General features: G+C 41.1%; 2 protein-coding genes across 2 annotated transcripts; one reads left to right on the top strand and one right to left on the bottom strand.

Annotated features, from left to right (window-relative positions):
• Nucleotides 1-481: 481 nt before the first annotated feature.
• Nucleotides 482-4875, bottom strand: tubd1 (tubulin, delta 1). Its single transcript, XM_028573058.1, has 8 exons — nucleotides 4470-4875; nucleotides 4226-4373; nucleotides 3108-3324; nucleotides 2776-3007; nucleotides 1753-1917; nucleotides 1492-1620; nucleotides 1096-1279; nucleotides 482-904 (listed from the first exon to the last, which is right to left on the bottom strand). The coding sequence occupies exons 1-8, from the start codon at nucleotides 4618-4620 to the stop codon at nucleotides 799-801; spliced, it is 1332 nt and encodes a 443-aa protein (XP_028428859.1). The 5' UTR covers nucleotides 4621-4875; the 3' UTR covers nucleotides 482-798.
• A 360-nt stretch (nucleotides 4876-5235) lies between these two features.
• On the top strand, nucleotides 5236-16571 carry rps6kb1b (ribosomal protein S6 kinase b, polypeptide 1b). Its single transcript, XM_028573343.1, has 15 exons — nucleotides 5236-5420; nucleotides 6773-6816; nucleotides 6911-7031; nucleotides 7220-7288; nucleotides 9058-9205; nucleotides 9290-9347; nucleotides 9678-9778; nucleotides 9894-9984; nucleotides 10151-10241; nucleotides 10362-10469; nucleotides 10573-10635; nucleotides 10909-10986; nucleotides 11666-11773; nucleotides 12112-12224; nucleotides 15642-16571. Exons 1-15 carry the CDS (start codon nucleotides 5352-5354, stop codon nucleotides 15895-15897), a joined length of 1518 nt encoding a protein of 505 aa, XP_028429144.1. The 5' UTR covers nucleotides 5236-5351; the 3' UTR covers nucleotides 15898-16571.
• The last annotated feature ends 205 nt before the right edge of the window (nucleotides 16572-16776 follow it).

Raw genomic sequence — 16776 nt, 5'->3', positions numbered from 1 at the left:
GCTAGCTTATCAGACTGGTGTTGGCTGTTAAATTAGCACGGCAACAGCGGTCTGTAAGCTGGCTGAAGTGTGGGCCTTCTGCATTTCATTGGTGCTGCTTGGCTCATGCCAAAACTGCACTTCAGTTGGTCCATTTATGCCGATCATCCCACTTCTGGAAATACTATTATGGAAAATATATGAACAATAAAGTGCTGAAAAGCATATTAACTGATGCCCTTGTCATTTTTCTTTGTTCATTATTACTAAGCATGCCTAATTGAACATGCATTCACATTTTCTATAACTACAACAGCTCCAGTTGGTCTCACCACAGTGTCCATTAAGTAGCTGTGTTGGAACTTCCTAAGCTGCTGGAGGCGCTCTGCTGTCACGGAATTGTAGATATCGAAATGTCTCCGAGCGCTTTAAAAGGCTTCTCGTCTATTGGGGTGTTGCCGTAAAAGTTCAGTCTGTTCGAAAGCAGTAATTGACAAAACAATCTGATCACAAAGTATAATTTAATAAAATAGCTCCTACGTGTTTGCCTTGAAGAGAAACTGAATATGTGGCCCAGTGATACTTTCTGAAAAAAGATTGCCACTTCAGATGTCTGACAAAGTCAAGCAATTCTTTTAGCTCTCAGTAAGACAAATATAGAATACTCCTGATGCTTTTATTTATATATATATATATATATATATATATATAAAAATCTATAAATAAATAAAAAAGCATCTAGAATATCCCCCATAATGGTATGACATTGACAGACATGCAGTCCAAAGGCCAGGTAGTGCTCATTAGTTTTTCCCATTTCTAGTTCAGTTGACCGTAGCTGGAGATGACTTGCTCAAGAGATGTAAAGCTGTCTAGGAAGTCCTCCTCCGAGATCCCAAATTTAACGTACTGATGAATGTAGGCCCTGTAAAAAAAAAAAAATGGGAAAAAAAACGACAGACATTTAATCCAGAAACAAAACAACTGAGTACTGGTTTCCAGGTAAACTTTACTTTGTCAGTCTCCGGGATTAACGTTAAAACAAAATTGTGTTTGGACCCAGCATTTCCTAAAAGTGATATTTAAGCATTTCTCTGAGTTGTGGGGCTGACTCACCTGGAAGCAAACATATTCCAGGCTTTTCCCACCATGTTATCCAGAGGTCTGAGCAGAGCCTGACTGTTACTGACCAGTGTAGCACATTTTTCATACTTATTGAAAGACACTGGGGATTTCCACAAGTTGAAAGCTTCTTCTGATGAGAGCCAGGAGGTGTACAGGGCCGGGTCCCCAAAGCCACCTGTGGACAGTACGTATTTCACATCTCTTTTTCTGCACTCTGAAGAGTTCAAATATTGAAAACTCAAAGCTGTTGATTCTATAAGACATTTTCTGTGTTACATGCATCACACCAGCCTGTACTCATTTATGTCTTTCCAAAAGATCATCTTCTTAATGACTTGTGGATTTCTCAGGTGAATAAAAAAACAACATTTCAACCAGTCCTCTGACCTGTTTCTGCGCTGTAGACCTCTTTCCCTCTCAGTATGAGCAGATTGGCCAGAGAGGTGTTAAAGCTGGGTCCTGTCAAACTCCTGGTCCGCTCAGAGCCGGCCGGTGGACGCACCTGCCAGTCTATACCTGACACAGGATGGACAACAAGGATCCTCAGAAGTGTTTTATAATTTTTAATTGTAACTTATTACCTGCACTTTCAAGCCATACAATAGGTTAATAAACTAAGCTGAAGTGGCAGATTTTGACAGAACTTGCCTTCCTCCATCTTGGTGTTGGAGATGAGCATCTGTCGTAGGTGTTTGAGCAGGCTTGGCCAGCTGAACGTGCTGTAGGCCATGGAGGAACTCGGCATCTGAGGGATCGTGCAAACACTAAGCAGCTTGTACTCTGGGTGGCACGTGAGGGCGCTCACCAACTCACCTGAGAGATGTTAGAGGAAATCACCATTAGGGTTAAGACATGCCGGTTTATGAGGACGGCACAGAGTACATGCAATGCAAAGATTGATTGAATAAATGAAGGTTTGACCTGATGATATTGGCAATTTTATTGACTCAGACATACTTTATTGATCCCCAAGGGGAATTGTTCAATTGGTGTGACTGAGTCATTGGCAAAGGGATTAGAACACGGGTCAAACTCAAGGCCCGCGGGCCAAATCCAGTCGCCCCCTCACACATTCTGATCCGGCCCGCATATCAATTTAGGTTCACAATAAATTTTGGCCCGCCTGGTTGTGCGACAAACCGAAAACATGGGAAACTGTTTTTCAACTTGCAATTACGCGACACTCAAAGCAGAATTTGGCAAATTTGCTGACTTTGAGACTCCGAAATTCCCACAGAAGCAGAGAGTTTGCATATTCAGACTGTGAAAGAGGTTGTTGTGAGTCAGCTGTGTGGTTTCAGGGCTTTATGTGGACCAAACTGTAAGCGAGAAGACTATATGATACATGCAATAATTGAATCAAAGATATTTGACTTTTTCGATGAAATAAAAGCACATCAATAAACTATACATGTCTGGACGTTGGTGCGATTCTCCTTTTCCAGTGTGGCCCTTAGGGAAATTGAGTTTGACACCCATGGATTAGAATAACAATAATGACGAAATCTGTTTTGAGTTAAATTTTCCATTTCCTTTTTTGAGTATTTACCAAATTTCCCAACTTTACTTGTGTAAACTACACCTCTCCATATCCAATTCCAGGAAATCCATACCCTGTGGGAAACTGGCCATGTGTGTGTTTGTGTTTGTGTGCGTCTTGGGTTCTCTCACCCAGAGGATTTCTGCTGTAGACTCCGTGGGAGTCAGCAGTAAGCGCGGGCTGCAGGATGCTGCCCAGCTGGTGAGCGATCACCCCGTTAACATCACCGAAGGAAATGTGTTTGATGTTGAGCAGCTGACTGCAGATCCTGTGCACTGTGTCGTTCTCATGCACCAGGATAGCGTCTGACAGCTGGTAGAGATGAGCCAGTGTCAGCACAGAGTTGTAGTTCTGGACAATGACCTGAAAGGACAGGTGAAGGAAAAACAGATTCAATAGCACATTATTCTGTAGCAATATTAAAGACTAGCCAATTAAGAGCACTTGACAGCCGTCTCCATACCTCCCCAGTCCCGTACGGCCAGGTCAGGTGGTTGAGGATAAAGGACTTGGGGTAGATGTCTCGGAGACACTGAGTAGCGTAAGTACCAACCCCGGAACCCGTTCCCCCCGCCACACTCATCATGGCCATGAGTCCAGCCAGTCTGTCACAGCGCTCCACCTCTCGCCTCACCAGCTCCTCCACCACGGCTCTGTGGCGAGGCCCGTGGACACAGTACCTGGTGGAGTGATACAAGAAGCTCATTACCAGCTTTTTTCCATTAATTTCTAAAGACAGGATGACTTTTCCTGTATTTGTCTGTAAAGAATACACATGCTAAGTTACATTTGTCATGATGATCGTCATTAATGATACTAAAATAATATGACCTTGGGCTCTGACAGAATATAATTTGCATTGTTTACAATTTTCAAACAGTTGTCAGACAAAACGATTAATCGACTGATCGAGAAAATTATCTGCAGATTAACACATAATGAGTCATTTACATTTTTAAAGTCAAAACAGACAATGATGTAGTCCTTAAGAGCTACTGACCCATCTGAGCAAACCAACCACTGATGTGTTTGAAATTTCAGGAAAAATGTTAGTAAATGGTAGAGCTGGGCAATATATCGATATTATATCTAAATATAGATTTTGGATATCGTAATATGGAATAAATGTTGTGTTTTCCTGGTTTTAAAGGCTGCATTACAGTAAAGTGATGTCATTTTCTGAACTAACCAGACTGTTGTAACTGTTCTATTATTTGCCTTTACCCACTTAGTCATTATATCCACGTTACTGATAGTTATTTATCAAAAATCCCATTGTGTAAATATTTTGTGAAAGCACCATTAGTCAACACTTCAATATCGTTGCAGTATCGACATCGAGGTATTTGGTCAAAAATATCGTGATATTTGATTTTCTCCATATCGCCCAGCCCTGGTAAATGGTCCTTGAGTTGGTATTGTTTTGATATGATTACAAAATGACATGATGAGGTGATTGCCAATGTTTAGCTTTGCTGAACTGTAGTATTCATACCATTATAACAACAGCAGTGTATTTTAAGAGATTGGGATCCACTAGTTTTTTTTTAAATACAGAAAATGTTGGGACAATGTCCTTACCCATTAGCCCAGTTGTTCCCAGAGCCCTGCTTCTGGCTGAAGTGTGAAGACTCTCCATACCTCCACCTGCCAGATTTTGCAGCCCTGCTGATACTCTGGTTGATCACTTTGGGCTCCATGTCAATCAGCACCGCCCTGGCTACAAGCTCTGGTTTTTAGACAGGGAGACATGACAGGTAAACAGGTGTGTAGTTTTTTTTCAACCAGAAAAGGGGGACACAGACATAAAGCAGGGGTGTTATACCTCCATTTGTAGTTTGGTGGAAGAATCGCTCACAGCTGGCTGTGCTGTACAGTTTCCTCTGTCCCTCCAGAGCATCACTGCAGATGATATCAAACAGCTCGTGACCCACCTGGTTACCGCACTGACCAAGCTGAACTGTTACTATGGACATGTTCACCCAGGTGTGAAGAGTGGAGACTTTCCAGGAGGATCGATAGTCTTCCGATCAGGTCAGGGCATGTGAACATCCAGTCGCCTGGAGTGAAACGTCTCATGGTCATGGCAGAATTCCCGGAGCTGGCAGCATCTTGTTGTTTAATAGCGTAGGCGGGTGGCGGTGTCCGTACTGTCTGTCTATCATAGACAGTAAAAGAAAAGCAAAAAAAAAGTCTATATCTGCCGCCACGAGACGTATGGCGCTTCCGGTCCAAACTGTCAAAACTTCCAAAATAAAACTCCTATTCATATGTGGTAAAAAAGGAAAAGAAAAAGGAATAAACACACACAGAGACCGGAATAGTGCAGTCAATAATTATTCTGGATCCAGGTCCTCTAGATAGGGGCCAAGAACTGAAATAATGTATTTTTGGAGGATTTTAGATTTTCTAAATGATTTAAATTTAACTGTATTGTTAGATTTCTCTAAATGTGTCTTGTATGTAAAAGTTGGTGAAACGTCTTGCTGTGAATGGCAATGGAAAGATTTAACTTGTAATGAATGTATTGTTGTTTATGACAAAAATAAAAGCGAATGCTCAGGTTACCACCCCTTTTGTTGAGAGTTGTACTGCGCATGCTCAGTGTAGTAGCCGGTTATGGCGGCGGTGTGTGTTTGTCCATGAGGTGGGGGGACGCCTGCTATTCTTGCGGTCTGTGACAGAGCGATCCGAGCGAAGCGCTGCCATGGCTGGAGTGTTTGACATTGATTTGGACCAGCCGGAGGAAAATATATCCGACGATGAGAATGAGGAGGTACTTTAATGGAAGATGTTGAACGTAACTGCGAGAGTTGTCACAGCAGAAACTCTTCGCGTACAGTAGCAGGCGCTTAGCCTGGTAACGTTAGCCTGCCAGCCACCGCAGGCCTGCTCCTGCAGCCGGAGCTCTAGGCCTTCTCAAGCAGGGTTAGCAGAGGCTAATGCTAGCTCGCCACCATTAGCCTTACAGCGATAATGACAGAGCTGTCACTTGTTTGCTTTTTATTTTACTAGTAGCGATAGCTAGTGATGAACTGCATGCGTTGCCAACGCTGTCTCGTTTAAAACCTGTCGCTGTCATGTCGGAGTTGTGCAAGCAGAGCCTTACTTGGCCAAAGGTGCTGCAGTGATAAATGTGGCTCGGTGTGCAACAGTTTATTTTGGCAAGACTGTTACAGAGTGAGACTTTATGGACTGAAAGCTGGTGCCTGTGTTTCTGTTCACACACCGAGCCTAAAATGCAGCGGCACAACACTAGTATGGATTTACACTGTACATTTAATTTAAAATAACAATTACATTACATGATATTAATGAATTATTATTAAATAATGTGTAAATACTGCTTTATGCAAATGTCAAACTAGAATGTTTTAGCAAAACCATCATCACCTGCTATTATATGACTAGTACAGTCATTGAATATGATAGTAATTAGTAATGATCTGCACACACATGTTCATTTTTTTTATAAAGATAAACAACTTTTGTATAATATCTTGCATTATGTGGATGTCCATGTAGCATGGATTGGGCAACATCACAGCTCCTGTGTTAATGTCAAGTCAAACTTTGTAAACAGGCAGATATTTTGGCTAAAGCTATTGTACAGTACTGTACAAAGTTATATCGGATATAATGAAAGTTGGGCTGCAACTAACAACAATTATTTATGAATTGATGTGACAGTTGTTTTCTTCATGAATCCATTAATTGTTTGGTCTGTAAAATGACAGTAAATTGTCAAACTACAGAAGCTTGAACAAGAAAATGACCATTTGAAAAGCTTGATTCTATATTTATTTCCAACCATTATTCCGTTTAAAGCTATTTATTTGTATAGGATGACAAGTATGATATATGCTTTACTACCATAGTATTTAAACAGACATAAAGCACAAACACAAGAAGAAAAGAATATAAAGAAATGTCCTTGTGAGGTGAAAAAACTCCCACAGAGTTGTTTAATAAAAAAGAAAAATTAAGTTATTTAAGTTATTAACTTAGTTATTTAAGTTCATTTCTGTGTGGGTTTTCAGCAGCGAGCAGTGCTCATGTTTTCTCCCTCCACTTCCTCATTAAAACAAAAATGTGTGTTTATGTTGTGTTTTCTACTTTTCCATCCAGGTTCAAATCAGTGATATCATGGACCAGTGCAGTGGGTTTGAGTTGTAAGTATTCAATATATCCTTCTGCGCTTGTGTTCATGTATGATTTGATTTTTTTTGCAGTGGAATCAGTAATGCATTGTATGTTTCTCTGCAGCAACATGGACGACTGTGAAAAGATTGAGATATCGGAGGACAACGTCAATCAGGGGACAGAGAACATCAGACCGGAGTGCTTTGAGCTGCTGCGGGTGCTGGGGAAAGGCGGTTATGGAAAGGTACTTATGGCACCCAAGTAGCAGCAAACCTTGGGAAAGTACACACAACACGCACACACTCCTACAAATGCACCCCTTTGGATTATTGTCTCTCTATAATGTGAAGCTCTGAGTTATATTGACTCGTAATTCTTTCAAGTGTTGATTTGATTATTTAAAACATGTTAATCATTTCCCCTTCTGTGCAGGTTTTTCAAGTTCGAAAAGTTGTTGGAGCTGCATCGGGCAAAATATTTGCCATGAAAGTCTTAAAAAAGGTATTTTTTTTGTTATGCTTAAATCACTTCAATTGGAGCATTGTACAGCTGCTCTGTTTGTATCCTATTAACATATGAACATTGCTTGCTTGTCTTGTTCTTACAAATAAACATTATGGTGCTTCTGTTCTCCATCTTCAAAGCAAGTGGTGGGGTAAGACTTCAATGCTAGTTGGTAGAGTGCCATCTGTGCTGCGCTGCTGCAGCCTTGGCACTTAAAATACTCTGCCACAGCCCATTAGATTCAGCTTGATATTCACACAGCTTCTGCTTGATTGGCTAAAATGACCCCAGTGACACGTTAAAGACCTGCCAGATATCAAACAGTCGTTTCAATCGCTCAGTACAAAGTGGCAGGCAGCTTTGTTGAAGGCCAGTAGTCTTGGGGCAGAGCCCAGGGCCCGTATTTATGAAGCATCTCAGAGTAAGAAAGCAGTCCTGACTTGCCCACAATTCTGTGAAACATATGCAGTTTTGCATTAAGGCTTTTCCAGGTTTCAGGAGAGCTGCAGAACTGTCCAAACCTGTTAGACAGTGAAATATGCAACATATCCTTCAGCAGATGTATAAATAAACAATGTATAACATTTGATTTAGAATAACATAACATTTTTCAAAGATTTAATTGGAGTAAAATTCTGAATTTATCCAAAGTAATCCCCCCTCTAGAAAAACATTAAATGTTATTGCAATTTACACTCAATTAAAAACAAGAAAATATAGCTACAACAGCAATGATGTAGGACTTAACACAGCTATGTCTATTATTCCACCTTGAAATGTAATTTACACTAACATGTAAATTGTGTTCGGATAAGTCCTTGTGTGAGCGAAACTAGCTTATAGTAATACAAGTGACATAATGCTGAATACTGTAATTCATTTTCCTGCTTCACAATTATTCAGCGTGTTTTGATAGTGCTGATTGCACATTGAAACCACTGAGAAAAAAACCCTAAAAGTCTATGTTAATCAATGAATAATTAATTCATAGTGGTCATATACCAATCATGTTGTTCACTCTTAAATGAGAACTTTGATTAATTATTGCTGTGTTTGTGTACGCGTAGGAAGGCTCATAAATAAATCCCACTCTGAGGTCGAACCACAATGATCTTCAGATGCTTGATGAACACGGGCCCAGGTTAAACAATGAAAGTAGTAGCCCATGGCATATCAGAGTAGCTAGTGGATGACAGTTAGTGAGTTTTTTGTTGTCCAGTAAAGTAAACCAAAGCCCAGTCTGCGAGTGAGAAGGGGCTTAAAATTCATAATACAATGCATGATTCATAATCAAGAAAGTCAACAAGCATGTTATCATAGGGCTTGTCACAGCCTCAGTCTGCCTGTTGGAGCTTCATCTGTTGTCGGAGTTCTGACACTCAAAGCTGAGACAACATTGCTGCTGACAGGCGGCTCTTTGGCTTTCTGACAGAAGTGGTTAGCAAACATAAACAGCACCAGGAGGTGAAGAGTGCGGAGAGCTGGAGGAAAAAGAAGGCTCTGTACATATAAACCACAATAGTGCCCAGTCTATTGACCTCCTTATTCTCCATAGCATATTCAAGCGTTGTTTTCATTGTAAAGCTTTCGTGGTGCATTTCTTTGAGCAAGTAATAATTAAGGACTTGTCATTGTAGGCTGTTGACAGGACAACTTTGTTGTTAGGAGCATTTCACATCTGAGTGGCTCAACACATGCCCAGTGTTTCACCTCTCTACTTTTCTCTTGACTAATGTTGATACGCTTCTTGGGGGTGGGGACACCAGGCTATGATTGTACGCAATGCCAAGGACACGGCCCATACCAAGGCAGAGCGGAACATCCTAGAGGAGGTGAAGCATCCCTTCATTGTTGATCTCATCTACGCCTTCCAGACAGGAGGGAAGCTGTATCTCATCCTGGAATACCTGAGTGGTCAGTACGATAAATGCTGGGATGTATGCGTGCTGTATGTGTGACCGCCATGTTAACAGCATAACAATGTGTTCACCTGTGCAGGAGGAGAACTGTTCATGCAACTGGAGAGGGAGGGCATCTTCATGGAGGACACAGCCTGGTCAGTGTTTTTACTGTAAATAGGGATCTGCAGACTATCAGTATCATCTGTTATGAAATCACCATAGAAAATGTATGTAAAACTGGTATGTCAGGACACCTCAAACATAGTGTAATTATTTTTTTTTTTAAATCGGCACACAAGGTATTTGAATCTACAGTTAACTATAGCAACCATTGTTAACCCCTCACAAGGGGTTAAACTGACTACAAACATATGGTTTATTGATATCATATGCATATCAGACTTTGGATTTTTTATTTAGAAATGAAGTGCTATTTATTGGCATGAAGTTTGTTTTCAGTAAAATGTTTTTTTTTCTTTCTCTAGTTTCTACTTGGCAGAGATCTCCATGGCTCTGGGCCACCTGCACCAGAAGGGCATCATCTACAGAGATCTAAAACCTGAGAACATAATGCTCAACAACCAAGGTGTGTGTGTTCGTGTTTGTGTTCAAAAGTTCCTGCATTTGACCTTTAAAACATAACTATCCATATGCACAACAAATATCATGACACATAAATAAAAATGTTGTTTTCCTTCCAGGCCATGTAAAGTTGACAGACTTTGGACTGTGTAAAGAGTCAATTCACGATGGCACAGTCACCCACACTTTCTGCGGTACCATCGAATACATGCAAGTTGTGCTCTTATTTTCCTCCTCACTCCTTCAATCACGCTGGTGCTATCCCTTTGTTACGCTTGCATAACAAAACGTTCAATTGCTCTCCTTCTTTAATGCTTACTGTTGACTCATTAACATTAATTCGTTAATGAGAAATATTCAACTCGCATTGTTGCAGGGCCCCAGAGATCTTGATGAGAAGCGGACACAACAGAGCAGTGGACTGGTGGAGTCTGGGCGCTCTGATGTACGACATGCTCACAGGAGCGGTCAGTTAAACCTTTTTCAACATAAAAAAAAAAAAGCTTCACTCTTATTAGTGCACTTTTATAAAATAGGAATCAGGATTTGGTAATGTTTGAATAACCCCTTCTCTTTTCTCACTGCAGCCACCATTCACTGGTGAAAACCGAAAAAAGACCATTGACAAGATCCTGAAGTGTAAGCTCAGCCTTCCACCCTACCTCACACAAGAAGCAAGAGATCTCCTGAAACGGGTATCTCCTGTTGGTTTAAAGCGTATACGCTGTGTGTTTATCCAAAATAAGTGCAGAGTTGTTGTGTAAGTATTGCTTTGACATTTGTATGCTGGTTGTACAGTTGCTGAAAAGAAACGCCTCGTCGCGGCTGGGAGCAGGATCAGGAGATGCCACAGAGGTGCAGGTGAGAATAAATAGTATTAACGGATATTTTCATCACGGGATACGACTGCATAACAGAGGGGCTAATTGATTTAAGTGTAGCTTGGTACCTTAAGCACAATCCAGAGACCCTAATATGCACATACTGAAAGAGTCCTTGTCCCAGAAACCCTCTAAGGACATACTGGTACTAAGACTCTCATACATGGTTGCTGTGGTTGCATGAATGGCAGCTTGTTTCCCAGACTTGGAAGCTATGTTTTATGGCCCTCTGTTTGTATTTGATATCCCATAGGCTCATCCCTTCTTTAGACACATCAACTGGGAGGATTTGCTGGCTCGGAAAGTGGAGCCTCCCTTCAAACCTTTCCTGGTGAGTAGCAGAGGAGCAGACCGCAAGGCGTTCTGAATGTGTTACTACAGTACGACGTGTAGTGTGTTTTAGAGTGCGGATCGGGCCGCATTTTTCTGTCCCCCGTCTGACAGAGCAGTAACCGAGCCCTCCCTGAGCCCGACAGGCATTAAGATATTTATGTCCGAGCCCGAATTAAAATCAGTTTTTTTTTTCTCATACTAATGACACATGTACATTTGTAGGAAGGCATTCGGAAATGTCAACAGATGAGGGGCAACATGCGCACGTTAACACAGGCGCGCGCCTACATAAGCTTTTTTAAATTTAAAATGTTCAATGTCTTATCGCGCTGATATGCCGAACCCAAACCCGAGCATCATTTCTAAATATCTGTCCGAACCCGGCCTGTCGGGTACCGACGGGCTCGCTTCGGGTATCCATCCTCTAGTGTGAGAGTAGGAAATTTGAGAATGTTAATGAAATTCAGTCTTTGTGAATTCACAACTAATGTTACTTGAGGAGCTTAAGTTTTTTATTTTGTGAGATCGAGATTCCGGCTACATGCTCAGAATAAACCAACTGAACAAGTTTTGGTAATTGAACCCAGCTCTTCTCTTGTTTCAGACCTACGTGTTGTTAGTTGACACATCTACTCATGTTGCCGCACCTGTGTTTGTCTTCCCTTCTATCTGAGCAGCAGTCCGCTGAAGACGTGAGTCAGTTTGACTCGAAGTTCACCAGTCAGACACCAGTCGACAGCCCTGATGACTCGACCCTCAGCGAGAGTGCCAATCAGGCCTTCCTGGTAACTTCTCTAACTACATTTCCCCATTTTTTGTTTGTTTTGTTATCTCTTGATCACAAAAAAAAAGACTCTATAAACAGCATTTTGCACATAAAGTTAATTGCGTATGCATTAATATTAGTTTGTGTTGTCTTATATTCAATTTAAAAGATTGTCGCAGTGCAGCACCAAGCAGTATAAATAACAAGAAACCAAATCAGTCAGGTGGATCCTGGACATTTAAAGTCACTGCATTGCTGACTAAGACTGCTGCTTTTGACCGAGTAATAAATAATGTCTTCCTGCCCCTCGGATGTGACTGTGCACCAACTGTATCTGCTACGTCTTGGTTTCTGTAGGGTTTCACATACGTCGCTCCGTCAGTCCTGGAAAACATCAAAGAAAAGTTCTCATTTGAGCCAAAAATCCGCTCACCTCGACGGATCATGGACAGCCCAAGAACACCTCTCAGGTATGTGTCTGCAGCAGAGTTAGCTAATGAGCTATTTTTCATCTATCGTCTGTAGGCAGGTTATTACGAATGGCCTAATATTATTAATACTACAGTACAACACAATATGATACAATAAAAGAAATAAATATGTTTGGCATCCTTGACTGTTAAACCCCATATAACCACAGTGGGTCTAATGCAGGGCTCGAGAGTGCGACCAATTTGTAAGGGTGCGACTAAGATTTTTCCTAGGTCGCACCAGTGCACCTAACGTCCTCGCATCCGCTGCCTCTCCACTAACGAAGCGATGTCGTTTATATGGATATGGTTTAATGTTGCGTTACATGACCCATTCCTTCTGTAAAGCCGTGCCTGTGTTTGGATCGCTCCTCCGCGCAGCCCCGCCCTCATTCACTCACACACCGGTGTTCTGACGATCTATGCTGCCTTGTCGAAAAATGCTACCGTAGAGCAAATCGATAGTAGAGTCTATCGAGTCGCGCTGCCCTATCGAAATGTGCTTCCTTATGTGTTCCCATTTCGAATTGTGCAGGCAGTATTGACATCTTATGCTTATTTGAGAATATTTTGATACTCCATTATATCTTTATTGAATATTTCAGTGGTAGCGTATTCTGATAGACAAATATACCCTATCAAATAATGCTCCCCCAACAGAATCATTATATATGGCACCACTACTCACTCCATGTGCACTGTCAGGAGATAAGGAGCATATTTTGATATTCTATTAATTTATATTTATTGAATATTTCAGTGGTAGCGTATTCTGATAGACAAATATACCCTATCAAATAATGCTCCCCCAACAGAATCATTATATATGGCACCACTACTCACTCCATGTGCACTGTCAGGAGATAAGGAGCATATTTTGATATTCTATTAATTTATATTTATTGAATATTTCAGTGGTAGCGTATTCTGATAGACAAATATACCCTATCAAATAATGCTCCCCCAACAGAATCATTATATATGGCACCACTACTCACTCCATGTGCACTGTCAGGAGATAAGGAGCATATTTTGATATTCTATTAAAACATTTATTATTACCACAAATACAGTACAATTTACAGTTATACAATACAGTTATTTCTATAAATTTAAACATTGTGGCCACCATCATACTGCTTATCAGCTGGTGTATTTCTTTATTGTAATATTTCATGTATATTAAAATCAGTATTTGTACAGATCAGGATGCTGAAAGGCACAGTTAATTTCTGTTGCATTTTTTGCACAAATATGCAGAGCTACTTTTGGGGTCATATTGGGCACACTGAAAATGTGCCCACCTGTTGCATGAATCACACTGCACCTACAAAAAAAAAATAACACAATTAAAATAGCAGTAGGAACATAAATCTCTACAATTGGATAATAAGTGGTAATATGCACACACATTTGAGAGTCAATTAATAATACAAAGTGCATTTCATTTATACTTTACCATTTCAATCGTGCTTTCATCTGCATCAGTTTGGATGAAGGAGCACACCACACAGTATTCCTCTACATTCCCTAGGAACAAAGGTGTATCATAAGGTTTTAAACTGTAGCAACTCCACTTATTCTATGAAAAAAAAGAAATCCTGGTTACATTACAAATGTTTCATTTGTGAGTAGTAAAGCAAATACATTTCACAAGTATTCATATTATATATATATATATATATATATATAATTCTCATTAATCTCGTTAATATTGCAATATGAATTAGCCTACACTTGTAGTTTGTTTTTTTAAGATAACACACGCTACACGCCAGATTCATCACATTTCTACATTCAGCTGCAAAGACAGTGTGTACATACCAATATTGACATGGTTACAGGTCAAAAGGCACAATGAATACATTATTTATTAGATGTTACTCCCCATTAACCACAGTACCGACCACATGTCCGACCTGCAAGGTTGCATAGATTTATGGGCGGGGAATCAGACCACGCTTGTGGGTCGTGCGCATGCGCAGAACCGCTAAGTAGCACATCTCGATAGGTAGCATAGATTGACAGAACACCGGCTGGCTCACCTGCAACATGGAGAGACACAGCGCCGCTGGTCCAAACTCCCCACATTTGTCTACAGTTTTAATTGTTATTAACACAGCTGTATATTGTTAAGTATGAGAGGGAAACCTGTATTGGTACCAGTGTTTCCGCTGGTAACTCTCTGTTACTGCGGCCGCCACGGCGAAACACACATTAGAAGTTATTAAATGCAACTAACTTCAGTTGGTTGAGTAATAGTGTGTAAGACGGAGCCTGCTGGATTAGAGTTCATAAAAATGCAACGCAGTGACGATACAGACATTTCAAAGCCTACACAAGACGGGTGTAACGCCGCTAATGAGTCAGCCGTCACTCTCTGAGTAGCCTAGCATACACTTCAGTCCATCGCACTCCCTCGGTCTTTCGGTCGTTCTTTTTTTTTTCTAAAGATTTCGGTCTTTATTTTGATAGGAAAGCTGAAGACATGAAAGGGGAGAGAGAGCGAGAGGGTGGGGGGTGACATGTAGGAAAGGGCCGCAGGTCGGAGTCAAACCTCTATTTACCAACTGAGCTATCCGGGCGGCGATATTACGAATCCCACTATGGCCACGCCAAGACCCGCCCTTCAATAGCATTCACACACTACTATTGGCCAGGCGTCCATGCTTACATGTACAGGTCCTATCCCCTGACCAATCCCCTAACCCTAACCTTAACCACTCGAGGTGAAATGCCTAACCCCAACCAATCGAGCTGCTTCGTAGGGCGGGTCTTGGCGTGGCCATAGTGGGATTCGTAATTTTGCATCCGGGCGTCCTCTTTCTCTTTTAATCAGTCTGTTATTGTTGTTGAAAGCTTATGAAGTCTCTCTCTCTCTCTCTCGATAGATATAGATATAGATATAGATAGATATAGATATAGGCTATCCTAGGCTATTTATTTTAGATAACTTTCATTTACATGTGTTGCAGCTGTATATTTTCAAACTGGTAAAGGAAACCCTGTCTTTGCATTTTATTTTAATCACAATCTGTTTTAATAAAAGAGCTTGTGAAAAGTGGCTTTGACTTAAAACTGAACATTTAGCCCACTTTGTAAAAAAAAATACAGAGCTATATATCGTGTATCGCCATTCGGCGTTACGAGGAAAAATTTGGGTGCACCTAAATTTTGTGCTGGTGCACCTAAATAAAAAAAGTTAGGCGCACCAGTGCAACCAAGGCAAAAAGTTAGTGTGGAGCCCTGGTCTAATGGGTGTAATTCCTGACATTTATCATTTAGAGGCCTGGCCTGACTTTCTTGCATTCAATTTTTGTTATGCATTTAAACATTTTCCTTCCCAATTATACATAAAGATTGGTGGGTTTAAAGAAAGAAAAAAACATCTGTCCATTTTCCTTCTCTCCTTTTTAGCCCAGTCAAGTTCTCAGGGTCAGACTGCTGGGCCCGGAGCCCCCTTCTCCCCGGCGGAGGGCCAAGTGTCCTCCAGTCTCCTCAGGACCAGGCCATGGAGCTGTCCACCCCGGAGCAGATGGACGTCACATCAAACTCCGAAGCCTCGGCCCCTCTTCCCATCCGTCAGCCTGCCGGGGTCAACCTGGCTCAGATGAAGCAGCAAACCTATCCCGTCGTGGCCAAGCGGCCCGAGCATTTACGTATGAACCTATGACCCAACGGGCCTCTTTAGGAGTTTATTTCTTGATTTATTTTTTGTTGTTATTTTTTAAGAAACAAAGCAAAAATATATGGATGCTAGAGACAATTCAAATCCAAAATTGCACATCCGCACACTCCATATACTGTCACAACCTGGAGTTTGTGCGTGGGTCTGGGTGTCCAGCTTGCTGCAGGTAAGTGCTACCGACGACCTCACCACTTCTCCTCCGACACCTTTAGGTCTCGTGACCTGTGTCTTCTGACCCTCCTTTTCTGAACTGGACTAGTAGGACTGGAAACCCTTTGAGGAGCCACAGCTTTTTGTGCGACCTGGAAAATCAAAGGTGATAATGAATCCCACAGTATGCAAGCTATTTACTCTAAAATACAGTCTGCTGTACAAGATGACGTCCAAAATGCTTTGTGCTATTTGAATGAATGCCAGTGAGAAAATTGCTTCCATTGGGAGATTTTGACAGTTCTTCTTAAATACAAAATGCTTCCTGGCTCTGAATGAAATGTTATTAATTAGGTTTATTATTGAAAAAGATCAAAGAAATGATCATTGCGAGCAGTGGACAAGCAGAGGTTCTGGTATTGATGAATATAGCTTTGTCTTACAATGTTTTACAAAATGGATGCATTAACTGCTATACATCAATGATGAATCAGAGCCTAAATTAAACAAGGAAAAAAAAAACATGACTTTTTACATTCTTTCAGCATTGGTGTTGAAGATGACTGGTTGATTTGATGATGGAACCATACTTCAAATGTCTGCTCTTCAGGCATACTACACTGGGATGTATCACTGTATGAGTTGACATATCACTATACATAATTCTGTTTGATCACCATGACTACCCAAAATGTCACACTGATCTAGGTGCTG

This window comes from Perca flavescens, chromosome 3 (genome assembly GCF_004354835.1).
Source record: "Perca flavescens isolate YP-PL-M2 chromosome 3, PFLA_1.0, whole genome shotgun sequence".
Taxonomy (NCBI): Eukaryota; Metazoa; Chordata; class Actinopteri; order Perciformes; family Percidae; genus Perca; species Perca flavescens.
The sequence above is the reverse complement of the archived record's forward strand: the minus strand, read 5'-3'. Positions and strand labels throughout refer to the sequence as shown.

What these genes read in the sequence shown, in the direction of transcription:
- rps6kb1b (XM_028573343.1), top strand. Translation starts at nt 5,352, where the DNA reads ATGGCTGGAGTGTTTGACATTGATTTGGACCAGCCGGAGGAAAATATA. An exon ending in CAGTGCAGTGGGTTTGAGTT is followed by an intron (nt 6,817 to 6,910) that starts GTAAGTATTCAA and finishes GTTTCTCTGCAG; the next exon opens with CAACATGGACGACTGTGAAA. An exon ending in CTCCCTTCAAACCTTTCCTG is followed by an intron (nt 10,987 to 11,665) that starts GTGAGTAGCAGA and finishes CTATCTGAGCAG; the next exon opens with CAGTCCGCTGAAGACGTGAG.
- tubd1 (XM_028573058.1), bottom strand. Translation starts at nt 4,620, where the DNA reads ATGTCCATAGTAACAGTTCAGCTTGGTCAGTGCGGTAACCAGGTGGGT. An exon ending in GGGAACAACTGGGCTAATGG is followed by an intron (nt 3,325 to 4,225) that starts GTAAGGACATTG and finishes TCACTCCACCAG; the next exon opens with GTACTGTGTCCACGGGCCTC. An exon ending in GGCCGTACGGGACTGGGGAG is followed by an intron (nt 3,008 to 3,107) that starts GTATGGAGACGG and finishes CTGTCCTTTCAG; the next exon opens with GTCATTGTCCAGAACTACAA.